This window comes from Alexandromys fortis, unplaced genomic scaffold, assembly GCF_014885135.2.
Source record: "Alexandromys fortis isolate MF-2015 unplaced genomic scaffold, M_Fortis_MF-2015_v1.1 scaffold_230, whole genome shotgun sequence".
NCBI classification, from domain to species: Eukaryota; Metazoa; Chordata; class Mammalia; order Rodentia; family Cricetidae; genus Alexandromys; species Alexandromys fortis.
The window spans coordinates 1,122,003-1,149,630 of NW_026068206.1; the positions used below are offsets into that span (position 1 = coordinate 1,122,003).

Sequence of the window (27,628 nt, forward strand, 5' to 3'; positions counted from 1 at the left end):
ATTCTTTCCCACCTTTTCCCTGCCTCATTTTGAAATTACTGTTGGTTGCTAGGTGGCTGTTTGGACTGACTAGAGAGTACAGGAGGAATTCCATTCCGCGGAAACTAGGCAACAGGACTTTTGTTTGGTTGGTTCTTTATTCACTGGAAAGACACAGAGATGAAAAGGGCACAGAATATAGTTGGACACTGTTGTTATGAAGTGAAAGTTGATGCCTCAGGTTTCAAAAATATAGACACGCCAGAGGAACGAGCTTTCCTGGCGTGAATGAAAATCTCCTATGTTTAGAATGAGCCCCTTTGAATTTCGCTCTTCCCTGAGAGTCTCTGAACAATTTTTGCTTGGCAATTGTTAAAAGGTATACAAGACTTTCCTCATTCATTCTTGTTTGAAGACTCGAATATTTACATTTCTTTTCCATATTATACCTCCATGATAAATAAGGTATTTCGCTGAAGCCTGTAAAATGAATAGTGCTTTTATCATTCTCATTAACATTACAAACACTAAGCCTTTGTCGCCTACCTGGACTCTTCACCAAAGAACTACACTACCCAGAAGGCACTGTTTTTCCTTCCGCCTTCAACGGAGAGACTGCTTAAGGATGTTGAGCCACAAACTACAGTCACATGACGTTTCCTGTCAAGATGGCGGATAATCTCCCTTCGGATTTTGATGTGATCGTAATAGGGACGGGTATGTGTGGCCCTGGTTTTTCCTAGACAAAATTTAGGAAATAATTCTTGCCTTTTAGTTTCTCTGTCAGCGGCGAGGGTTGGCGAGAAACAGCGGGGGTCGAGCCTGGGAGGGAGGTCGGAAAGGAAGTGAGGTAGTCTGGAGTCAGCGCGGGACTTGGCAGCTCCAGGGAGGGGCTTGGACCCGCGGTGTTTTGTGCCATTTGAGTAGGGGTCGATCTGGTCGATGGCGATTGTTGAGGTTGGTTGCTGCGGTGATTCCTGTTAATTTCCTTAGAGGAGGGTGGGTTTGCAGTGTCATGAGAATGGAGGGTCGGGATTTGATCAATGGAGATGCCATTGGCATAACATATTTGCTTCCTACCCTCCGTGTTCATTTGAAGGTTATATTCCCCATCGTTTTCTGTCGCCATTTCATAAGACTTTTCCCATATACTTACATGAGTCTAAGATACGTTGTAGCTCAGATGCAGCTTAATTTGCAGTTTTGTGAGAAGGATGCTCAGTTGTTACCCCTGTGCATTTTTACTTAGGGAAAGGAAATGGACTCTTTTTGTTGTGTTGAGTAGCCTAAGGGCTCCCCACCGCAGGTAGCCATTATTTTTGTATTAGGGGGTTTAAAGCATCCTTATTTATGATGCAGAAAGGAAGCATATTGTTTTCTTTCACCCATCTATACAGCACAACTAGGTGTGCTCAGAATAAGCGCCAGTACTCCAGATCCCGTGTCTGACCTTTGCTTCTCCTTGTTTTTCCATCATTAGTTTTCCAGGTTTTGGGTGGAGCCAGAAATCTTCAGCTTCTAGTTAACTAGTTAATCCTACAACACCTGGCAGCAATTAACATTTCTTAACTGTAAGGGATCTACTTTGCACGGGATAAAAGATAGTTGAGTGGATTTTCCTACCGTCTGTAGAATGTGCTAAGCAGCAGAAGCTTTGGAGAATGGGATTCTGTCCGTTGTGTTAATGAATTCAGTTTGCTCTGTTCCCCCAAAGTAAAAATAGCCATATTTCCAGGTTTACAGTAAAAACAAAAGCAACTCTTTTTCAAATGCTTATCCATTTTCTAATCAATGGGCAAAGCACTTAAAAAAATTCCAACTATAACTTTGCGAGAATGTTATTCTCTTCAGTACACAGAAGAGGAGAAGCAGCCTTTAAGTCTAACTTGCCAAAGTCACAAAGCCAGTGCTACTCAAGAAATGGAATCACTTGATTTTTACTCTCAAAATTGTACTATGTTAGCAGAAATAACTGAGAAAACAATCTAGAGCATGCAATGGAAGAGGCAGACACTCAGCATTTCAATTTCCACACTGTTGAATATAAGGAGAGTAAATCAAATAGCCCTTAAAGGCCTTATCTGAGCACAGATTCTCAGAACAGTGGGGCCGTGTTTATTCCCAGACTGAAGATAACTACTGCTATAGCTAACCTGGTGGTAGCTGCAATGAACAGATGTTTGATGCGAGCTTGAAAGACCCAGTAGACCATTCATTCACTTTTGCAGTCTGCTCTAAAACATCCATTTTGGAGGAAGGTGTGTTTTAAAATTATACTTGAATGAATTCTATTTGATTTGGGTGATGTGTGTTAACTTTTATTAAGTGTTTTAATTCTTTTACATACATTAAAAGTGGAAACATTTGGCGAAGGTCATTTTTCAAATAAAAAGATTTCGACATTTTCAATCATTACTTTTAATTGAACTGATTTTTAAAGCGTTTTGATTTCTCTCTAATATTTTGCTGAAGTAGGCTTCAAATGTGTTGGCTTTATTAAATTAATATGTAGATAAATTATAGGAAAGGCAGTGTTTAATAACTCAGTTTTCTTAACAAAAGCAGAATGAAGCATGCCATAATCAGAAACAAGTAAAGAACTAGACTGAGTTGTAGTTCCCTTTTAGAAGTTTCTAGGTAAAATGGCACCAAGAAGACAATTGCTTCATCAAAAAGAATCATCCAAAATCCATCCACCTTAAATGATTTGTATTTTTACTTTTTGCGTCATGTGGTTTAAAGCTTTCCTTTAAGGTCATATTTTCAAGATATGTGAAAATAATACCAGAATACCCAAAGACAGAAAATTAAGATGAGGAGAAAGATAAAATAGACCCAAGAAGGAAAACCAATTGGAATCTCAATGGGGAGGGAAAAAAAGAACAGAACTAGATGATTAGAATGTGATCTTTGGCTTGGGGTACACTATTGTCATTTCAGAATAGTTTGGCATTTAATAGTAATTTTAGCAGTAAGTTTGTGGGGTGTGGAAAAGTTATCATTGGGTGCAGGTTAAACATTATCCCAGTAACAAATTGTCACTGGAAGTGACTTTTCTGGTAACTTGTGTGATCTCCAGCAAAGCCCAAAAGTCACAAGTATGGAAGGAATCTAAGATATAAAGGTTACATGATAATGTTGACATATGCCATCCATAGGAGCATACTTCAGCTCCTCACTTGGAAAATATCCTTATTTTAGAAGGAATTCTAGCATGCTTAGAATGTAGTATTACCACATCATTTGGAAGCAAAGACTGTTATCGCCCTTAAATATGTTTGACTGGTGCTATTGGGTATACAGCTGACTGAAAATTCGTAGCTCTATAAGAAAGGGGTGGAATAATGGCTTGACTTTTTTTTTTTTATTGTAAATGCACAATCAACCACTCAGTTTTCACGAGACTCAACTCCTATCAAGAACCTACTCCCTTGGTGTTTGTATTATTTACTGCGTTGCCATTTCTTAGAAACTTTTTGGACATCCTCAGAGTTATAGTTCTACAGTTTTTCCTATAATCATGGAAATTTTTCATACCGTGGATTTTTTATGCTTTCAGAACACCATGTAGGAATTCAGTCTTCATGCTATTCCTTCTTAAGTACACTGCCTTATCTTTGCCAAAAGTACCTCTTCTAAGAGACTCTGTAGCTTATTTAATTTCTTAGTTTTTTTGAAGCTCTTTTCTGTTTTCCTCCCTCCTTCCCTGCAGTCTTGTGCTGCCTTTTAGCCAGGGCTTTTACACTGGAAGTACTCTACTTAGCCCCAGCCCCACTCAGGTCATTTTTAAGGCTGTTTTTTATTTTTTTTTAATTTATTTATTTATTTATTAAAGATTTCTGTCTCTTCCCCGCCACCACCTCCCATTTCCCTCCCCCTCCCCCAATAAAGTCCCCCTCAGCCCAAAGAGCAATCAGGGTTCCCTGCTCTGTGGGAAGTCCAAGGACCACCCACCTCCATCCAGGTCTTGTAAGGTGAGCATCCAAACTGCTTAGGCTCCCCAACCCATTGCCATTGTTCTTGGTGTCTCAGTAGTCCTCCTTGTCCACTATGTTCAGCGAGACCGGTTTTAACCCAGGCTTTTTCAGACCCAGGCCAGCTGGCCTTGGTGAGTTCCCGATAGGACATCCCCATTTAAGGCCGTTTTTAAAAAGCTGTGTAGCTAAAGTTTCTCTAAGGTGAAGATTTACCATTGTGTGTATGTACATGGCCCTGTGTTCTCTGTAGCCTTTTAAAGAGATTGAATTTGTGTTCTATATATTGTACTGATGAAAACATTTTTTTAAATTAAGTTGCTTTTTTTTTTTCAGGAATTTTAGCTGCTTTTTTAGGAATGTTCATGTTGATAGCACAGTCCTATTCTTGATGTTTCAGAATGCATCATTGAGGTAGTTAACTTTGACTGGCAGCTCATTCAAGGATTTTAATGTTTCTGATAGCAGTAGTGTACTATTTTTAAACCTTGGTGAATAATAATGCTGCAGGAAGTGGTATAAAAATTGATATTTGTCAAACAGTACTTACGCTCAGCACAAGTGATTTCTCACATTTACATACCATTTAATATTCTTCTTAGGATGTCTGTATGTGCTTCTGTTATCATAGTGTGCATATATTCCTTCCCTAATTCTCCAAACATCCTTATCCCTACCGTTGAGAATGTTTTTGTATGTGTCTGTATGATTTATTTTACATCCCAACTACAGTTTTTCCTCCCTCATCTCCTCCCAGTCTCCCCCCCCTGCCTCCCCCCTACACCCCCTAATCCACCCCTCTTCTGTTTCTGTTCAGGAAAAGGCCATGGTTATCAGCCAAATATAGCCTATCAAATTGCAGTAAGACTAAGGACCTTCCCATGTATTAAGGTTGGGCAAGGCAACCCAGTATGAGGAATACAGTCCCAAATGTCAGCAAAAGAGTGAAAACCTCTGCTCCTGCTGTTAGGAGCCCCACAAGAAGACCAAGCTACAGCTGTAACATATATGCAGAGATCTAGGTGAGTCCTATGCAGGCTCACTGCTTGTCGTTCTTTTTCTCTGTGAGCCCAAGTTAATTGATTCTGTGGTTTTTCTTTTGGTATCCTTGACCCCTGTAACTCCTACAATCCCCACCCCTGTTTTCCTTAGGATTCCCTGAACTCTGGCTGATGTTTGGCTGTGAGTCTCTTTGCATCTGTTTCTATCAGTTGCCTCTTTGATGACAATTGAGCTAGGCACCAAAAGTGACTTTGCTTTTTTAATTGCAAGTTGTTGCTACTTTCCCGTAGTTCATGAAATAATGCTAGCCCTTAAACGAGAAGAGTATATAATATAATAAAGGATAAATGTATTGTCTTTATACACACAATTTTTTTATTGATTTTATTGAGCTCTACATTTTTCTCTGCTCCCCTCCCTGCTTCTCCCCTCCCCTTCAATCCTCTCCCATGGTCCACATGCTCCCAATTTACTCAGGAGATCTTGTCTTTTTCTACTTCCCATGTAGGCTAAATCCATGTATGTCTCTCTTAGTGTCCTCATTGTTGTCTAGGTTTTCTGGGATTGTGATTTGTGGCCTGGTTTTCTTTGCTTTATGTTTAAAAACCATGTATGAGTGAGTACATATGATAACCTCACTCAATATGATGCTTTCTAGCTCCATCCATTTGCCTGCAAATTTCAAGATGCCGTCATTCTTTTCTGGTGTGTAGTACTCCACTGTGTAAATGTACCACATTTTTCTTATCCGTTCTTTGTTTGAGGGGCATTTAGGTTGTTTCCAGGTTCTGGCTACAATAAATAATGCTGCTATGAACATAGTTGAGCACATGCCCTTGTGGCACAATTGAGCATCCTTTGGGTATATACCCAAAAGTGGTATTGCTGGGTCTTGATTTTCTGAGAAATTGCCATACTGATATCCAAAGGGGCTGTACCAACTTGCACTCCCAGCAGTGCAGGAGTGTTCCCTTTACCCCACAACCTCTCCAGCATAAGTTGTCATCAATGTTTTTGATCTTGGCCATTCTTAAAGGTGTAAGATGGAATCTCAGAGTTGTTTTGATTTGCATTTCTCTGGTGACTAAGGATGTTGAACATTTTCTTAAGTGTCTTTCAGCCATTTTAGATTCCTCTGTTGAGAGTTCTCTATTTAGGTCTGTACTCCATTTTTTTATTGGATTATTTGTTCTTTTGATGAACAATTTCTTGACTTCTTTGTGTATCATTCGGAGATCAGACCTCTATTTGATATGAGGTTGGTGAAGATCTTTTCCCATTCTGTAGGCTATCATTTTGTCTTGTTGACTGTGTCCTTTGCTTTACAGAAGAAGCTTTTCAGTTTCAGGAGGTCCCATTTACTAATTGTTTATCTCAGTGTCTGTGCTGCTGGGGTTATATTTAGGAAATGGTCTCCTGTGCCAATGTATTCAAGATACACACAAAATTTTATAATGTCTAGAAAACATTAAGCAACTTAATAGTAAATAAAATTGAAAGTAGTCTTAGAAAGACCCTTTAGACCATCTATATATTTTGCTCACTTTTACATTCGTATGTCTAATTTGTGCAGTATAATGAGGGATTTGGTAATGGCTCTAATGGCTGTGGAATCAGCTAAATTTAATTGGAATCCCAAGTGTGCTTCTTGTGTCACCTTAGGCACATTCCTTAATCCTTCTTAAGTTTCACCATATTTCTAAATAGCGTGAGTTCCACCAAGCCGTGTTAAGTATTGAAGAAATAGTTCTGATAAAATGTTTACAAAATGTAACTGATTTATGGTTCAAAAAGCCGTACTGTGGTGCTTTTATTATCATTACTGTTTGGCCTTGAATGATTTCAAGGAAGAGCTCATGAATTTCACAGTGTCCTGGATGGATGCTATTGTAAGGTTTATTAGCTTCCTCTTCCCATTGGCTACTTGGTTGGAAAGATAATTATTTATATATTGCTGCTTTTTAAAAAAATCAGATTTCTTATCTGGTAGTTTACAGATATTCCTTCTTTTCTTGAATTTGGTTCACCAGTTTGCATTGTTTTTGACGAGATCTGTCAGTTCATTTCAGTTGTGAGCTTAATGTGAAGTGCTTTTCCACTGCTTAGAAATGCTGTAGGAGGTAAAGAAAGCCTACAGATCTAGCAGTTTTGTGAACTATTTTGTACTTCTCTGTGCTTTATCTTTTCTAAGGAAAACCGTGTCTTAGTACCTAACAAAGTACGGGAGAGTTATTTAATTCCGAGGCCTCTCTGAGCTGCCTCCCTTCTCTGTGCATCATAATGTTGAACCAGTCCCTCAGAGAGAGCCGCATCTGTTACCAGAGTTCCCTGGGCAGCTCCATTGTCATCTCCCAGGCCGCTTGTCATTCTCTCATTTTCTCCAGTGTTCTCATGATGTTTGCAATAACTCAGGCTACAGCAATTAAAATCAAATGTGGTTGCTCAACCTCGCATTTTCATGTTTAACATAAAATCCCAATGCACAGAAACAATTATAATTCCATATAATTGACCTGTTACTCATACTAAATCATCTGCCATTCAGTTTCAGTGTGAACTGAAAAGTTAGGCCGTGCCTGTTATGTGTGTAAATCCTAAAAGTTGCTGTCTGTTCCCACTGTATAATCCATAGTATAGAATGATTTGGAGTTTGGCATTTAGTTGTGACTAGTAAAATTGGGATACTTTTCTAAAGATTTGCTTTTTGATTTTCTAATAATTTAAAGGGCAGTATATAAAGAAAATAATTTGCCATAGATAGTGATTTACTGGAGCATGATTATATGAGTTAGCATGTTTTTATATTGAGGCAGATAGGGAAAACAAACAAAAGACAACAAAAATCCCCAAACAAACAAAAAATCAAACCCCTCAAACAGGTTACAGATAGTTGAGGAGACAGGCAACTTGTCTAGCACAGTGCCTAATTGATTCATCTCATACTGGATGGTACCAAGAGCTTAGGCTGGTTTGATTTTCTAGTATCTACTTTTGCATCTCACAAGTGTTTTTTATTACTATTTTATCTACACCAATTTAATATAATGTTTGCTTTCTTACTGTTACTCTCTCTGGGGTAAATATTATCTCACTTCAAGTAAGTATAAAACCATAGATTTAGCCAACTTTGACCCAGATTGGATAAGTTACACAAGTCTTTGTCAACTGAAGTTAAGATCCTGAATTGAGCTTGTTGAATTTTTCCAAGTGAAAAAGAGCATCATATACTCAGAAGATTAGATCGCTGTGTTCTAGGTGTGTGGGTGGCAGGGTTTTTTTTTTTTTTTCTGATGCCAACAATAGCTTCATTTCTGGTCCTTAATTATTGACAACACTATGACATTGGGTTAGCTTGCAAACCTTTACATGAAGGCAAACAGGATGACCTAGTTAGATTTGTCTCTGAAATCAAAACAAAGCAAGACAAATGAAATAATTAGACACTAAATCAGTGGAATCAGACACTTTAGTCATGTTTTAAGTATCAATTTGTTTCAGTTAAATTTCATTCATTCCAAGATATGTAATTGCATAATTATGATGTGAGTACGAGAATGATTCAGTATTCATCTTCTTTCAGCGTTGGCATTCATGTCTTATTTTTCATTACTGTCAAATGGTTTTGTGACCATTGCAGCAAAAGGTAAAACTTGGTGTTCTTGGATTTAGTTGGCTAAATCTATGGTTTTATACTTACTTGAAGTGAGATAATATTTACCCCAGAGAGTGTAACAGTAAGAAAGCAAACATTATATTAAAATGGTGTTCTTGGAAGAGAAGAGCAATGAATGATGCATGCAGGGAGACACTGGCTCTCTGGGTTTCTTTTACTAAGAACAAAAGAACAAATTTATTTTACAGTTTGGTATATTTAAAGGGCAGAACTCGGTTACTAGGAGTGTCAGGGCTTATCAAGAGAGGTCATTAGGGCTGAGAGTTAGTGAATAGATTTCTCCAAAAAGGCCGACCTGAAGGCATTTTTCTTCTGGATATCAGATTGTCCTATAGTTTTTTGCAGAGACTTGTGGATACCCATAGGGAGGATTGTGTGGTTGCCCTTGAATTTAGGTTTGCCCTTGATGAAAGCTTTGCAGGCCATCTGTATAGTAACAAACTTGATGCCCAAATAATATTACTTGTTAGAATTTGCATTTTATGATAAATAAGGTTGATTATGTAATTTGGCCACCTACATTTCCTTTTTTGAATTACCATAACGTATTAATGAGGTCATTACTTTTCTCATAAATATGTACTAATTCATTCATTAACATTTTAACTTTTATCATGTGTATTAAATTACTATTGTTATTTTGATCAGCGTATCCTTTATAACTCATGTTTGTTAGCGTGCCTATCACTTTAAACTTTTACTATCTCTTTATTCATATATTTGAAATCGTTTTGAATTATTACTCAATACTTAATGTGGTATATTCATTATGAAGTACCATAGAGCTTACTCTTCTTAATGACCAAACTCTTTCTATTCTTTTTAACTTCTTTCCCCAGTTTCTGTTATATCATAGTTCTCTTAACTTCTGTAATATTCAGTTTTGTGGATTCCTTAAAGATCAGATGGTATTTGTGTTTCAGTGTTGTTTCAATTCACATATCATGTTATTGCAAGCGGCAATATTTTATTCTTGTAAATTTATTTTATGTATGAGTATTTTGCTTATCTGTATGTATGTGCACCATATGCTCAAGGAGATCAGGGAGGGCACTGAATCCTCTAGAACTGGAGTAATGGACGGCTGTGAATTACCATGTAATTGCTGGGAATTAATATGGGTTCTGTGGAAGAACAAGCGATCTTAACCATTGAGCCATCTCTCCAGCCCCCGATTTCATTCTTCACAAGTCAGACATTCTAGTTTCCATCTCTTGGGTGTTGTGAATAGTATTGCAGTTGAATGTTCTTGTCAGGTGGATGGTAGCAATAGTACTGCAATTGGATGTACTTGTGAGGTGGATGGTGTTGCAAACCTTTAATCCCAGCACTTGGGAGGCAGAGGCAGGTAGATGAGGTCTCTATAGTGAATTCCAGGACATTCAGGGCTACACAGAGAAACCCTTTTCTGATAAACCAAAACAAACAAACAAACAAACAAACAAACAAACAAATAAATAAGTATACTTGTCTCTTTGACATGATGATTGATTTCCTTTTGGTATATACCCAGTAATGGAAAGGCTAGAAATATAGTCGTTCTAATTTTAGTGTCTTGAAAAACCTTTATACTTTTTTTTTTGCAATGACTATACAGATTTAAATTCTTACTAACAGTGTATAGTATTTTTATCTATATTCTCCTTATCAGTTTTTTTTGTCTTATTGGTGATTGGAATAAAGTTATAACTCATTCTTTTTAATTTGCAATTCCTCATTGAGAAGATTCTCATATATGAGTTGCCTGTTTGTCTTAAGAAATATCTAATCTGTTTTTAGCCACTTTTTAAATTGGTTTATTTATTTTTGCTGTTCAGTTCAGTTCCTTGTGTATGCTGTACATTAACATAATTGTTAAGTTTATAGTTTGCAAATATTTTCTCCTGTCCTGTTAGTTGTGTTGTATGCCTTTAGTAATTTTTTTTCTCAGTGATGACCATTGATCCCATGCCTTCATATATGCTATGCAAACACTCTCAAAGTTTGGTTGTGTCTTTTGTTGTGTAGAAGTTGATAGGATCCCATTTTTCAGTTTCTGGTTTTGTTGTTAGCACAGTTGGAGTCATTTCTGAAACATTCTTTACCCAACCAGTTAACGCTTGTGAGTGTTTTCCATGCTTGCTTTTGCAAGACTCACAGATTTGAGTCTTTCAGGTGTCTTTAACTCGCCTTGCGTTGATAGCAGTAAGTAGTGAGAGATGAAGGGTTGGATTTTACTCTTTTGCATACTGCTCCTGTTTTCCCAGCAGAATGTACTGAGAAGACTGCCTTTTCCCTGCTGTGTGCTCTTGGTGCACTTGTCACACAAATCAGTTAGCTCTAAATGTAGAAGGCGGTTTCACTTTTGTTCCATTTGGTTCTCTAGTTTTGTTTTTGCTAACATCATGCTGTTTTTAGCAAATTATTGTTAGTTATTGAATGGTTTGTAATTTTAAAGTCAGGTAGAACTTTGTTTTATTTATTTATTTTTTTTTTTTGCTTTATTAGGTTTTGGATATTTGAGGTCTTTCATGATTGCGTTTCAAATCCTGTGAAAAATACTGATATTTTGATAGTGATTGCAGTGAATCTGTAGATAGCTTTGTGTAGTATTTTAATAAGGTTATATTTCTTCTAATCTATAAACATAAACATGTGGTGATATCTATCTTTTCTGCTGGCTTTCTCTCTCCCCCCTCTGTAACTCTGACTGGACTACAACTCACTTTGTAGATCAGGCTGGGCCTTCAACACAGGGAGGTCTGCCTGTCTCTGTTCCTGCCTCCCAAGTGTGAGAATTAAAGTTGTTTGCCAACGCCCATCGTCTTCCCGTGCCCTCTTTTTGATAACATCAGCAGTTTCTTTTGCTGTTTATTTTATGATTTTCATAGCGCTCTTTCACCTCTTTTTTCATTTGCTCTTTAGGGAGATTGACATTTTGTTTGTGTGTGTTCTTATTGTCTATTCATTTCTAAGTGTGCCTTCTAGTTTTATGGTGATGTTTTATGTGGAAATGTATAAATTTTACATTTCTTTATTTCTTGGTGTGTTATTTTTGTAGGTATTGTAACTAGAATTGTTCCAAGTTCTTTTTCAGATAATTCACTATTAGTGTCTAGAAATACCAAGTGATACTTGTTTGCTGTTTCTGTGTCTCAAGTTTTGTTGAGTTGTTCCTTGGTGAGTGACGACGACTTTATAGTTTTCTATGTAAAGGAAATTGTCTGTCATCAAGGACAGTTTGATTTTCTTTCATTTTGAACTTAGATGCCTTTTGTCTTTTTCTTACTCCTTTGCCTGGTTACCACTTACAGTACAGCACTTTGTTGAACAAAACTGGTGAAAGTAAGAATCCTGGTCTAGTTCTAAGTCTTGGGAGAGCTTATAATGTGCTAAGTTATGTTCCTTCTGTATGTACTAATTTGCTTGGTAGTTTTCTTCATGAAGGGTTTTTGAATTCTCTCCAGTGTGCCTTCTATATTTGTTTAAATAATTGCTCTTTTGCTGTTTGCATTAATATGGTTAATCATGTTTAGTGATTTACATATGTTTAGCTGTCTTTGCTTGTAGAGTTCAGTCTTACTGTGTCCCTGAATTTGGCTTCATAGTAATTTTGTATCTGTGTTCTTTAGGGATATTGGCATTTTATTGTGTTTTTATTGTCATATACGATTTCTAAGTTTGCCTTTCATTTTTATGATGATGTCCTATGTGGAGATATATAAATCTTACATTTCTAGTTTACCAAATCTTCTTATGTGGCTTCTGGCCTTTTCCAGTATGCAAAGTAAACCTTTCCTTTTTTTCCAACAGTAGGTAAATAATATTTTGATTTATTATTCTTAAAAATGTAGTATAAAAATTGTTAATGCAGAAAAGCTAATTTTAATTATACAAAATTTTATCATTTCATGTTTTTTATGTTTTAAATAATTAGTTATTTGCAATGATAGCAATAAAAGCTGGAGTTTGCATTTTCTACACAAGCATAGGTGGGTAGTTAGGTGGGTGTGGTGGTTTAAACTTCTAATCCTAGTGCTTGGTTAGCTGAGGCAAGAGGATTACCATGAGTTCAGTGCCATGATAGGCTCTAAGGTGAGACCTTTTCTTAAAAAAAAATGAAATTGCTTTTAGGTTACATATATGTGGCATATGTAAAACATGTTTTTTTTTTTTGTTTAGATTTGACCTTTGAATTCAGTTATATATATATATATATATATATATATATGTATGTATGTTCTCAAATCTGGAAAAAAAGTCATCCCAGAACTTAAGCACTGCTTTTCTCTAAGCACTTTGGATAAGGCGTGCTCAACCTGAACTTTCATTTCTTTAAAAAAAATTATTGTGTGTATGTGTATGGGCATGCATGTGCTATAGTACATACAGAAGCAAACTTTCAGAAGTTCATTTTCTGATTTTACCAATGGATTTCAGGAATCAAACTCAGACTGTCAAGTCTGCACCTTTGCCCACTGAGCCAATTTGCACTTTAAAAAGTTTATAAGTTTATTTATTTATTTATGGCTGTCTGCTATATATCTGTGTTTTAACCTGTCCCCTAGGAAGAGCACATGAATTGATTGTTCAGTGCCAAACAGTCAAACAGTCAGCCTTGAAAACATACATACAGATAACATTATATGGACTGAACAGATTATATTTAAGAATAGACATGTATCTGCATATACATATACATACATGCAATGACATTTAGTAAAAAAAAGAAGTCATGTACTTTGAAGGAGAACAGGAAGGGATATATGGGGGGTTGGAGGGAGGAAAGGGAAGGAAGAAGTTTTGTAATTATAATCTCAAAAAAAGAAAATGGGTTTTGTGGTAAAATTTCAGATAAAAGGGAATGTGATTTTATAACAATCTTTGAATGGGCACTCAAATGCATTTTATCATCTATCATAGACTCAGTTTTATTATGGAAAATTATAAAAATGATGCAATATAAAATACATCCCCAGGTATCAAATTTCCACTCTTACCATTACTAATTACTCATAGCCACTTCTGTATTCTCTACTTCCTCTTATTTCACCATCCAACTCCAGATTACTTAGAAAGAAACCCGAGGTACAACATCATTTTCTCTATAAGTACAGTTTCAAAGTGTATCTGAAACATGAAGGCTCTCCTTACAAGCACAGTACTGTCGTCCCATACGCTTTCATCATCAGGTTTTTTTGTTTTTCATTCATTTTCTTTGCTTGTGTACTGTTTCTAGCTTAGTTTTCATTTCTGAAATGAGTTGTGAAAAACTTCCTTCTTAAGTGCTTTCAGTCTGTTTTAGGATTTCTGTTGTGGTAAAACACCAGTACCAAAGCAACTTGGTGGGGAAAGGACTGCTTTCTACTTATAACAACTCACAGATCACAGTCAGTCACTGAGGCAAGTCGGGACCAGAACTCAAGGCAGGAACTGATGTAGAGACCCCTAAGAGTGCTGCTTACTGGCTTACTCATCCTGCCTTGTTCAGCCTAAATTCTTAAACACTGGTCCAGCTGCCTAAGTATCACCCATACTGTGCTGGGTAGGCCTTTCCACATCAGTCATTTGTCAAGAAAATGCCCCACAGACTTGCCTATAGGGCACTCTATGGAAGCATTTTCTCATTTGAGTTCCTTCTACCCAGGTGAGTCTAGTTTGTGTAAGTTGATAAAAACAAAAAACACCCAGGAAACAAGCCTTCAAATATTCCTACTCTCAATTCACTTGCATTTGAGCTTCTCTTATTTTGATTTTTATGGCAGATTTGTGATGATTTTCTTAAATTCTCTTAGCTTATTTTAGCACATCTAGGTTAAAATTTCCATTGAACTTGTGAGGTTGCTTTTGACATGTTTTTGACTGTTTGGAGTGCTATTTTGCTGTAATTTATTTTTCTTAATGTGCCTTAAGTAGAATTCATCCAAAGTTTTTTAATTTTTTTAGGTGAAATTAACTTTTTTTTTGTGTTTTTAATAAGGAGAATAGGCCAGTGTAGCTTTTCGAACATTGCTGTTCCAATCATTCTCTTCTGTTTTTATTAAGTGAACAAGCATATACTGGGATCTGAGATCTAGTGACTGTTCCTCAGCCAGTTTTTCTCTCCTGTTCATTGTCCCATATGTTTATCAGTTTTGATGAATTTGGAAGATGTTCATACTAGCCACTTCTTTCTTTTAATCTAGTGTTTTTTATTCATTGGCAAATTCCTACATGCATATGGTATATTTTATCATACTCCCTGTGTCCCTCTACAATTCCTCTCTGGTTACCCTCACCCCATACACACACACACACACACACACACACACACACACACACAAACACACACGATGTATTTTTTATCATACTCCCCACGTCTCTCTACAATTTCCCTCTGGTTACCCTCACCCCATACAAACATACATGGTGTATTTTTTTTATCTTACTCCCCACATCTCTCTACAATTCCTCTCTAGTTACCCTCACCCCATATACCACACACACACCCTTACCCCCCCAACAACGAGAGAGAGAGAGAGAGAGAGAGAGAGAGAGAGAGAGAGAGAGAGAGAGAGAGAGAATTTAGTGCTATGTCCATTTAGTAAAATGAAAGCTGGTTCACCCCTAAAACCTGAGTTCCCCAGGCACTGTTTCTAGGCCAAATTTACAATGCCCAGGCATAAGTTTTCTTCTATGGGGTGGGCCTTAAAGTAAATCAGGTAGTGGTTGGCTATCTCCAATAACATTCATACCACTGTTGGCACCTGTTGCAAACCTTCCCATACCTGTCATTATTGTAGCTCACAGAGTTCATAGCTTTGTAAGAGTGTTGACATCTTTTCTCTCCCAGCAGACTGCATAGCACCTTCTGGTACTATGAAAAATAGCCATAAAGGAACAGTGTCAGTGTGATTTCTCTGAGTCCTGTATGAAAATGTGTTGTATCTTCAGTAATAAGGTCTTAACACCAAATTCTATTAGCAAATCAAGAGCAATGACAATAGCCTACATGGCTTTGAGGGGTGGTCTCTAGGATTCTCCCCTGACCAACAACTTGAAGGAGGTATTCTATGCCTAGTATTGGACTCTTGATTTGACAATGTATGGCTTCTGGGAGTAACATTTTCCACATGGCTTTTCAAACTTCTTAGTGTTTGTTTTACTTTCCCTTACCCCCTCTCATCTCACTCCCCACTTATACCTTGCCCCCTAGCATACAATGTAGAAGAATTTGATTTGCCAGTTTCTCAGGATTCTAACACCCTCCTGTACACCCATTTCTTTTGACTCATCCACATTAAGACATAGTATCGTCTGCTTTTTCCCACATTCTCAGAATATTCTGCCAACCTTCCAGCCAGTAATAAGACAATTAGGGGTGTTCTAGCTCTCAAGGTAATGATACATTTGCTTTACCCTCATTTTCGTCTGTCTGTTGGCTGTTTGAATTGACCCACTCATATTTTGAGATTTATGATAGTGTATAGCCAGGTTTTGTTGTAGATGTTGTCCCCTAGAAATTGATGGTTGGAGGGTCTTCAGCGAGATTCATCAACTCTTCTGCTCCTGTGCACCTCCAAGAATCTAATTTTATTTTTCATTTCAAATCATTTGGTTAAGAATGTTGACCGATTTACCATTACCAATCATTTTTTTTAAGACTGAAATTAACCTTTGCATCATTTATATGCTAAGCCTTTCATTTTATCTAATAAGAATACTTAATGGGTAAGGAAGCTGGATTGCAGAGAGGAAATGGCAGTAATTTACCCAATGTCAAAGCTATTAAATAGAAACCTGAAAAGAACAAGATAGTTCTGATGCTTGGTTCAGCACTCCGAGTCCTGGAGATGTTCTCCTAGGACCTTACATTATATGAAACTTGCATTGCTATTTTAATAGGTGGCAGATTTTTCCAAAAATTTATACATATAAATACAAAATTTTACAAAGAAGATACCCACCAGATTTTAAACATCATTTCAAAAACAATGTTGCTCGATATTATGTAAGTAATTAATGTGAGTCGCTAGGTTGTTTCCCTGGTACTCTACTGTTTTAATTTAAAGTATCCACTAAAAATAGTCTGAATTTGAAACTTAAATTAGGACTAAACAAAATGACTTGAGCCTTGGTTGAAACTGAGTTTCTGCTTAATTTCATGTCATCTCTTTTGAGTGTCTCTAACCTCTGTAGTATGTAGTCTTACCTTTCATTGCTTTCTAATCATTGCTGTACCTAATGTTGCTTCTGTTTTCTTTATGACCGTGCAGGTGTCTACATAGTGTTGTTTAAGTGGGAAAGTAAAAGCCATGGCTCACTAAAAGCTTGTTGTAGTCACAAGTTTCTTCTTGCCAGTCATTCTGTTTCTTTTCTTAAAAAAAAAAAAAAAAAAAAGAACTTGTTCTTCATAAAAGGAGTCACAGTAAATTTTCTAGTTCAATGTAATTTTCTTTCCATTCTGGTCTTCACTAGTTATAAATAACACATGGAATGACTTTCAAGGTAGAAAGCAGGAATCCATTTTGAAATGTTCCATAAAATAGTGATTTATGGTTTCATATGATTTGGGCTGAAAGCACTCGGGCTTTGCCGAGTCATCAAAGTCCTGTCAGGGGAATCTATTATTTATTGTTTGATTCACTAGGAGTGGTGTAAGTCCTTTATTTATGCTTATCTTATATAAGTGTAGTGTTAGGAAAAATCAGTCACTCACAAAATACACTTTAAAGAGTATATCATGAAGAACTAACTTAAATATTTTAGTTATAAATGATGAAGTTCAGCATCGATGATATGGATTACAGATGATTTTTAACAGCAAACAATTTTCTCTTTCTTTTAAGATATTTAAGATAATATTCTTTAAGATAGTCATTTCATCATTTTGCGGCCCTAGCGTTAATATTATGTCTTCATCTGATTATTAAACATCTTTATCTTAACAGGTCTTAAAAACTGCAGAAAGATAGGACTGTTCATGATAGTGTGTGATCATATTACAATCCATAAGCGCCTCCTATATATTTTTAGCTGACAATTTTGTAGTGGAATGTCAACTGAGAATGTCTGATGGCCAATACTCCAAATTCTCCATTATAACTTAAGAAAAGTCACTTTCTTACCTTATATTTATCTGTGTTTAGTAATTTCAGTCAAATTGTTCTTATATGAGAATTATGCATATTTCCTATAACTGAATGGCATGGCAGATTCTTTGGGACATCCTTATTAATCATATTTAATGCTAAATATTTAAATTATATCAGATGTTTTAGAAGCTTCTGTAGAATACATAAAATGATTTACTTTTCTGAATAAAACTTACACAATAACTAAAAACCAATCTACAAGTGCCATATATTATACATATTTAAATTTTTAAAATTTTATATATGTACTATATATAATTCTCTTTTCCTTCATTCTTTCTAAAACTCATAACTTTTTTACTTTAATTATTCTTGTTACATATGGTATGTGTTTATGTGTGTGTGTGTATAAGCAAATTAAGATAAAAATGCAACTTGCTGAAACAATTTAGTGTTGCTCTAATGTATATATTTTTTAGCACTGACCTTTTGGTATCATATAATCTGTCAGGGACTCATCCCTAGGGAAGACTGATTTTTTTTCCTTCTCAGTAGTCATTCACTAACTGTAGCTCTTATCTAGGAGTGGCCCTTGAGAGATTTCTCAAATCCACTTCAGGATGTCAACTTGTCAATTAGTGTTTCATTGTACAAGTATTCTGTAAGGGACCATATTGTTGAAATTTTGGGGGTACAATTTTCATATCCTATATAATTTTCTTACAGCACACATCTTACCCCAGCCCCAGTCCTCTGGCTCTAAGAGTTGTCCTGACCACTCTCCAGTATTTCCTGAGTTTTAGATGTAAGTGATTGCTGCAGAAGCATCAGTTGAGGGTGGAAATCCCAGTAATTTGTTTTCTGCATTTTGGGCAGTTGTGATTTTCTGTAATTGTCTCTATCTGCTGCTAAAAGAATCTTCTTTGTGTGGGATGGGTGGGTGAGAGTTACACTTATCCGTGGCTATAAAGATAAATATTTAGAATGTGGTTGTAAAGTATACTGACTTAGGAAGTGACAGTAGTAGGTTCTCCTCTAAGTTTCATGGCTTCCCTAGTCATAGGCAGTTGGCTAGGTTTACAGTACTGGGTATTAAGTCCCTCCTGTTCAGTATGACTTAATTCTAATTAGACAGCCATTGGTTATATACAAAATAGAAGTACCAATATTGCATCTTTAGGGATAACTTGCTATGCTGATCTTTGTTCCGGTTCATAAGTATCACAACTGACAGGGAATACTGATTGCTTTTCATCTTTGGCAGGTTGCATAGTACTTTACAGTACTATGAGTGATAATCCTTAGGGAGAAGGCTTTCAAGTAAAATCTAGCTTGATTCTTCCAAGCCCTGTGACCAAAGTGTGTGCTGTCTACAGTAGTAGGGCCTTTTAGGAGGCAACCAGTGGTAACGACAATTACATATATTGTTTTTTTTTTTTGGGGGGGTCTCTTATATGCCTCTGACTTACAGCTTGAAAGGAGGTTTATTGTGTTTGGTACTGTTATCCTTTTCCCTTCCCCCCTCCCAGCTAAAGTCTACCCTACTTTCTCCATTTTCCACCCTGTAGTACTTGTGTGCTACTCTTTCCCTCTCTAGAGCTCCTTTTCTTCCTTATCCCCACATCCCCTTTTATTTTCATGGTTTCAGTATCACTCCAAGCTAAGATTCTGAACTAGGAACCACAAATGAGAGAACATGTCATCATATGTCTTTCTGAGTGCAGGTTATTTCACTCAGTATAGCTTTTTTTTAATTCATTCATTTATCTGCAAATTTCATGATTTTATTTTTCTTTGCACCATTGTGTGTTTGTACCACATTTTCACTATTCACTCATCAGTTTGAAGACATTTAAGTTGCTCACATTTCTACATAGAGGATTCATGATATGAATTCCTTTTTAGATAAAAAGCTTTCTTTAATGTATATGAATATACTGAAGGCCCAGAAAAGTATGAGTATCATTACCATTTTGGAAAATATTTGCCTGAAATAGTTTCAGATGTATATCATTAACTCAGGTATTATGAATTTTCTTTATTATTGCAGGGACAAGGTTGTACTAGTGTAGGTAGAAATAAGACACAGAAGACACATGAGCATTAGTCCCTAAAGTTCTAGGAAGTATCCTGATTCCCACAGGTCAGGGAACCCTGATTGCTCTTCGGGCTGATGAGGGAGGGGGACTTGATCGGGGAGGAGGAGGGAAATGGGAGGCGGTGGCGGGGAGGAGGCAGAAATCTTTAATAAATAAATAAAAAATATATTTTTAACTACTCATACTGTGTACTAGTTAGTGTTCTCTAGAGGAATAGAATTATTGGAATGAGATTTGTTAGAATGATTTGCAGGTAGGTAGTCTAACCATGGCTGTCTCACAACTGATGATGGGAAGGCCAAAAATTCAGTAGCTGTTCAGTTTGTGAGACTGGATGTCTCAGTAGTCCCAGTATGGTGGTAGAGTCCTGCGGGGCTTCTGGAGAGAAGCTGATCTTCAATCCATCTGCTGAGAATCCTGTAACAGTAGGTCTAATACCACTGAAGGAATGCCTCAGTACAGTATGGATGAACTTGCCAGCCAGAGTGAGGGCAAGCAGACAAAAAGCAAAAGTTTCCTTGTTCTGCGCCATTTTATATGGGCTGCCACCAGACGGTGTGCTCTAGATTAAGGGTGGTCTTCCCATCTCAAGTGAACCAGCTGGGGGAAAAATACCTCACAGGCATGACCCACTGCTCAGTTTTACTTGATTCTATATGTATGTTGTCAAGTTGGTAATTGAGATTGCCAATCACTTATGGCAAAGATCATGTTATACAACTTTCCACATCTTTCCTCCTCTCTTCCTTTCTGTTCCCTTAAGTTCAGATATGTCAAGCAGAAGTGTTAACTTTCAAGCCACTTAAAGCAAGTTCTAAATCTATATAGACAAAACTAAGAATCCCTTGTCTTGAGTAATTTTTGTTTTATTGATTATTCATTGTTTATTTGTTTAGTTTGTTTGGGTTTTCTTTTTTCAGTTTCGAGAGAGAAAAAAAACATGAAATTGGGTGGATTGGAAGATGGGGAAAATCTTGGAGGAGGTGTGGAAAGTGTATGAATATCATCATAATATTTTTATGAAAAATTTTAAATAAAAATAAATTAATGAGGGGCTGGAGAGATGGCTCAGTGGTTAAGAGCATTGCCTGGTTTTCCAAAGGTCCTGAGTTCAATTCCCAGCAACCACATGGTAGCTCACAACCATCTGTAAAGAGGTCTGGTGCCCTCTTCTGGCCTTCAGACATACAGACAGAATATTGTATACATAATAAATAAATATTTAAAAAAATAAATTAATGAATACCACACCCATTTACCATTGATTTATCTTTAAAGAGGTAACAACTCAAAAAAATCTTTAAAATTCATTTTCCAAGCAGTCTGTGTAGTAAGAGACTACTTGTTTGTTCCCAGTTGCTCAGCCTGGAAATAATCACACAGAAACAGTATTAATTAAATCACTTCTTGGCCTATTAGCTCTAGCTTCTTATTGACTAGCTATTACATCTTAAATCAACCCATTTCTATTATTTTATACTTTACCACGAGGGTCATGGTTTACCAGCAAGGTTCTGGCATGTCTGTCTCCGGCAGGGCTACATGATGTCTTGCTACTCTGCCTTCTTTCTTCTAGCATTCAGTTTAGTTTCCTCTCCTAGCTCTACTCTGCCCTATCACAGAGCAATACAGCTGCTTTATTCATTAACCAATAAAAGCAACACATATACAGAAGAACTTCCCACACCATTTCCCTTTTTCTGTTTAAATAAAAAGGAAAGTTTTAATGTTAACATAATAAAATTACATATAACAAAACAGGTACCAAGCAAGAATTACAGTTACAATATTTATATCTACTATACCTTTTATCATAACTAAGGAAAACTGTAATTATAACTATCTATTCTTCAATTCTATCAAAGACCCCAGAAGAATATAGTATTACCTAAGTTAACAGGAAGTACATCATAGGCCACTTCCAGAACTCTAGAATTGACAGAGATATCTCGCTGCCTGGACAGTCACCCAAAGTTCTTCTGTATCGTTGGAGCGTCCATCTTCAGCCTACAGGCCCATAGTGTTCAGCAGACTTTTCCATGAAGCAATAAGTTTCAAAGATAGTTTCACCTATATTTGCAGTTTATTAGTCACTTTCTTCTGTGTCCTGCAGAATGTCTGGCAGAATTTTTCATGAATCAGGAACTCCAAAAGACTTTAGGCAAGTTCAGCAGTCATTTCTCTGTGGGTCCTGCATAACATCACGCAGTCCACACAAGAACAGTTTCTTGCCTGAATGCCTAGCAAACTCCATAAGAAGCTTCTTTGATACCCATCTTCCTCTTGAAGAAATTGGTGCTGCCAGGAGAAGATGTGTCTCATTGTCATGAGTCCTAAGTTATTAAAACATTTTAAATGCCATATTCTGAAGGTCTCTGAAAGATTTGAAGAATACCTATCTAAATGAAATAAATCTTTCTATATCTAGAAAACCTAACTAACATGACTACAAATTTGACTATTATAGATGATTATCTATTAACATGTATTTAATTGTACATTACATTTTTAAATGAGCTGCACCAACACAATACTTTAATCAAGAGCAAAAATATAAATATGACATGTTGAAATAAGAACGGCGTCTCTGCTCCAGCAGAGCTGTCGGGTCTGTCTGGGAGCAGAGACGCCGTTCTTATTTCAACAGATGGCGCCCCACGTTGGGCGCCATCTGTTGAAATATGAGCTAGCCAAGCGGCTGGGGTGTTGGGGACGCAGCCCCGCCGCTGCTCATATTTCAACAATGACAAAATTGACTTTCAGTTTGTATCAATACACCAAGATCCATACCAATGCAAAGTATTTATATCTATAGCGTATCCCCCTTTAATGTAAAAAAACATTTATAAACAATCATTTAGGGAATTTGGGTGTAGTTCTCTTCAAACTGCTTCTTGCTTTTTGTTGGGCAAAGTAATTTTTGGGGGGATTTCACGGAGACCTTTTAGGGTATCTTGGTGTCCATCAAACCACATTAGTCTGGAAAAATTCTACAGGTTCTCACCCTCCATGGAAGAACCTCTTTTCTAAAGCAACAAATCCTTAGACACAAATTCTGAAGACATGATACCTTTAAAATATCTGATACCTTTAAAATATACTGATTTAGTTTAGCAGCCCATACAGTGAAATGTATCTTTGTACTTAGTTTCTTCACAGTCAAAAAATTTAACAAAAACAGAATAATATACATAATCCACTCTGTATATTCCATCTTTACGTGGCTTATTTGTCTTACTCTATTACTTTTTCTCTCTAGAAGTTTAATATTTATAATCTATGAGTGTCTGTACTCTTTTATATTATATTTACTGTCTCTTTACCCGTTTTCTCCTCTCTCCCAAGCCTGTGTTCTTCTTTTAAACATACTATGTCTCGTTTAGAGGTCTTTTATGTCTGAATCTGTTTTATTGTGTATCTGAAACCCTTTTCTGCCCAGGAGCAATTCTAGATGGTGTTACTAGGACTAAGGCTGCTTTGCTCTTTGACTCCATCCAGTCCACATGGCAGAGCTCTGTTCACTGCCTCTACAAGCCTTGAACACTGCCCCAGTTAAGGTATACAGTGTGTCTATGTTGTACCATTAAGCAGTTTGTAATATACTGCTCACCAGCTCTATTTAAATGCTTGAACTCCTGAAAAAAGTTTGTGCTGTCAGCAGGAACCAGGAAGCTGCCATTTTGAAACCGTGCTTTTTTTTTTTTTTTCTAACGCTGAATCAGGAAAATGTCTCTTAAAGGAGCCACGGCATTAAGCCGTGTTTAACTCTGTTTTTCATGTCTAGAATTCCTTTCCAAGCTTTCTCAGGTTGTATGTGGATTTAGCAAGCACACATTTGGAGTGCCAGTTTGTTGTACGAGGTCACTCGTTTGTTCCCAGCTGCCAGGAACTATATTATTTGCAATACTGTTTGACCAGTAGCTCAAACGTATTGCTAGCTAGCCCTTACATCTAGAATTAACCCATTTCCATTATTTTATATTTTACCATGAGGCTTGTGGCCTACTGGCAAGGTTCCAGTGGCTTGTGTTTTTCTCGCCTGGTGTCTTCCTACTCTGTCGCCTTTCTCCCAGCACTTAGTTTAGTTTCCTCACCCAGCTCTACTCTGTCCTATCACAGGCCAAAACAGCTTCTTTATTCATTAACCAATAAAAGCAACACATAAAGAAGGACTTCTCACACCAAGTCTGGATCCTGACACTATAGTGCCAGTATATATTGTCTTCACATTTGGAAGAATGGAGTGAAGAAGGATCAACAGAATGTTTTTGTCCTTTCTGTTTGAACTCTTCTGTGAGTTTGAAATAACCATGAAAAGAATGTTGAACACATCTTTGTTCTTTTTTTAAAAAAATTAAATAGAATATTCTCTTTAGATGAATGTATGGCTCAATGATAGAACACTTACTTGCCTGGCATGGAAAAGGGCCTCCTTTATATCCAGTCAGTAAAAGAAAAAAAGATCCTCCTAATCTTTGAATATTTTTAAGTATTACAGCGACAAAAATTTTACATTTTGAGATAATTTAATGTGTCTGAGGACAGAATTAAATACATTTATTTATAGTCTCTGTTCAAAAGTTTATTTTTATCTTACTGACATGTAAACACTCTCTTGGAAAACAAACCATTCTGGGTCATAAAACCACCCAGCAGCTCCAGGCATAGCTGGCATTCTTTGAATGGGCGAAACTCCTTCACTTAGAGGAAGGTTCACTTCTCATTCTTGAGCTTGGGTATAGGGCTCTGTAAACAGTATTATGGCCCTGAAGGCTGAAAAGTCCATATCTGTAATCTCAACCAGCACTTTAACCACATCAGTGTGCCAGACTGCCTGCTGTCCAGATAGTTAAATTACTTTTCCAAGAATGTAGGTGTGTGTAGCTTTAACTCAAAGGTCTTATAGTTAACTAACAAAGTTATACTGGTAGGTGCTGAATCCTGCACCTACAATACAATACCATGGACTTTTTCGAAAAACTGTGTGGATTTTTTTATTTCTTATGGCACAGAACAATAGTACCTGGCTTCTTATAAGAGCTACAGTCACTGTCTAAATCTTCATTTTGGAATAAGCCTAATGAACAAAAATGTAGACCCAACTATTCCATATACTTCCAATGCTGAGGAAGTGTTCATTCCCTTTGCCATGGTATTAGGTCCTCTTCAGCTGCAAAGGCAATGTGTTCTGGAACTATATTCTCAGGCTGCAGACTGCTTCAAAATGAACCCTAAAAATGCTTTTGAAGATAAATAGTGGTAAGCAAGTGATAGCTATTTTAAATCCTCAGAGAGCTAATCTTAACTCAAGAAATAGAGGAGGAGAATATTTTCCACATAGCAGGATTGCTGTATAAGGTGTGTCATCTCATTTTGTTCCCGTTCTTCCACAGACCCAGTAAGGTACATTATTGGGCCATTTTAACAGTGAGCACACTGCACTTGTGTATTTGTACTCACACATTTCTTGGAGCTTCCAGTAGAACATTGTGTGATTTGTCCTTGGTCCAACATTAGACGTTAGCCAGGTCTTTGAGGATATACAGCAAACCTAAACTTACTCCTTGAAAAGTAAAGGAGAGGAGAGCAACAAAGGTGGCTCCTGAGTAGTTGGGGTGACCTCTTTCACATAGCATAATGTTTTTGAGAGTCATCTGGTTTGTAGCATAGGTCTCCTTCTAAGACATCTGACTTTTTTCCCTAGGGAGATCTTACAAATGATTAAAACCTATATGTGTTCTAGATAAAAACTCATAAGGATGTATGAATTTCTGTAATAATTCAGTATCATTTTTCTAAGTGTTAGAAGAGATTTTATTACAAAATTAAAGTTTTTAAGTGGTATTAGGGTTGAACACAGACATATACACATAATTCAATATTCTAAAAAAAAAAAAAAGAGAGAGAATACCAAAAGGGCTGGTGAGGTAGCTGCATGGGTAAGGATGCTTGCTGTTAAGCCTGGCAAACTGAGTTTGATTTTCAGGATCCACAAAGTTGGAGAGAACTGCCTCCTGCAAGTTGTTCTCTGACTTTCACATATGCGTTATGACACGTTTCTCCCCACTCCCTATTTTAAAACAAGTAGGCATTTTATTAAATGATTGAGAACAAATGTTTAATTTGTTACTTTTCCTGTATAAGTTTTTTTTTTTAACGTAAAACCCCCGTTTAATGAAAATTTATTCTCTGCTGTGACTAGGGGCATCTTATTTATTTATTTGCTTATTTATTTATTTACTTTAATTCATATGAACATTTTGCCTGTATGCATGCTGTCTACTATCTGTATGCCCTGTGCCTGAGAAGGTCAGAAGAGATAATCGGATCACTTGGAACTGAAGTTAGGTGGTGGTGAGCTACCACCGGGAACTGAACCTGAGTCCATTGCACGAGCCAGTGCCCTTAACCACTGAGATATCTCTTCAGCCCTGGAGTCTTTTAAAAAACTATTTCTCACTGAAACACTGAAATCCTTTTCAAATTCCCTGCTCCCTCAAAGAATGACATTCAGACTTCTTAACTGGCTCCAACTACTCATTTTTCAAAAACTTGTTGTATTGTAGTAAAAATATTTAAAATAATAACTACCCTCTTAACTTTTTTCTTTACTGTGTCCTTTCCTCAGAAACTATTTATTGACTGGGTAAGACAAAAAAATTTAACCTTAGCCACAAAGACATTACTAACTATATTCATAGCTTGTTATTTTAATAATTCTAAGCATGAAGATAATGGACCTTTGGCATTTACCATTGGAACAGCTTGCCTATTGATTTCACAAGCTTGTGGTGATATCTGGATGGAAGTATTATAGAAAATTGCAAATAATAGTTATTTGCGTTTTATGTATTTGGATTCAGATCATATTCCACATTGAAAACCATTTTTAACTTTGTGTTGTCAGCAGAGACTTGGCTTCTGACTTTTGATTTCAGGCATAGAAATTACCACATACATATCTTTATACCCGAAGGAATAGCTAATTTGGGTGAAATAGAGGAGAGTGATACTGTCTGCAATTGCTGTTGGCATTTGGTACAAAGACATATATGGTTGTGGTATTTAATGAAAGCATGGCACTTCTAAACTCTGTTTCTCAGGAATGCTAAGATATTTCTCTTCTATGTTGTATCTTTGTGTTTAGGAACATTTATGAACATATATGTAGATGCATATACATATAAAATATCAACTACTTTAAAAAAAGGCCACTCATTCTAAAGAGTGCAATGAAGGGATATATGGAAGGCTTTGGAGGATGGAAAGGGAAGGGGGAATGATTCAATTTTTAATATCTGAAAAATAAATAATTAGGAAAGTATTCACAGCATAGTCTTCTAATAACTAAATTCTATGAACTAGGTGATGAATATTGCCATCGATAGAGGGAAAAGGAGGCACAGAATGTCTGACTTGTCTAAACTCCAGTTCTCAATGATTAAGACATACTCATTTTATTGAGTTACCTATATTGTCCTTAAATCCTATCCTGCAAATTATGTCAAGCTAATGAATTACTGGTGTTACAACATTCCTTTATATTTGGCTTGTTTCCTCACTTAGATGGCTTTGCCCATGATGATAACATCATTATATGTGTTAACATGGTACAAAGCATAAAACTCTATGTATGTGCCATTTCACTGCCATTATTTTATAGAAAACTTTTAAACATAATCCTATTTTTAATGTTTCTTTGCTTATCAGCTTTTTAGAGTACATTGATTAGATTTCTTTAGCAAGGAAAGTTACTTAGGTATAGCAAAAAGTTCAGATCCTCATGAGGCACATTAGAATAATAGTTTGAACTGAAGAACATAGTAGTGAAGCTATTTGAGACTCCCA

The 27,628-nt window shown here is 36.5% G+C and overlaps 1 protein-coding gene across 1 annotated transcript in view; it reads left to right on the forward strand.

Moving 5' to 3' along the window:
• The first annotated feature begins 597 nt into the window (after nucleotides 1–597).
• The window catches only part of Chm (CHM Rab escort protein), a 170,023-nt gene continuing 142,992 nt past the window's right edge, over nucleotides 598–27,628 (forward strand). The window contains exon 1 of the mRNA XM_050130219.1: nucleotides 598–696. Coding sequence (XP_049986176.1) covers nucleotides 630–696 — 67 coding nt within the window. The 5' untranslated portion in view covers nucleotides 598–629. The remainder of the gene's footprint in view (nucleotides 697–27,628) is intronic.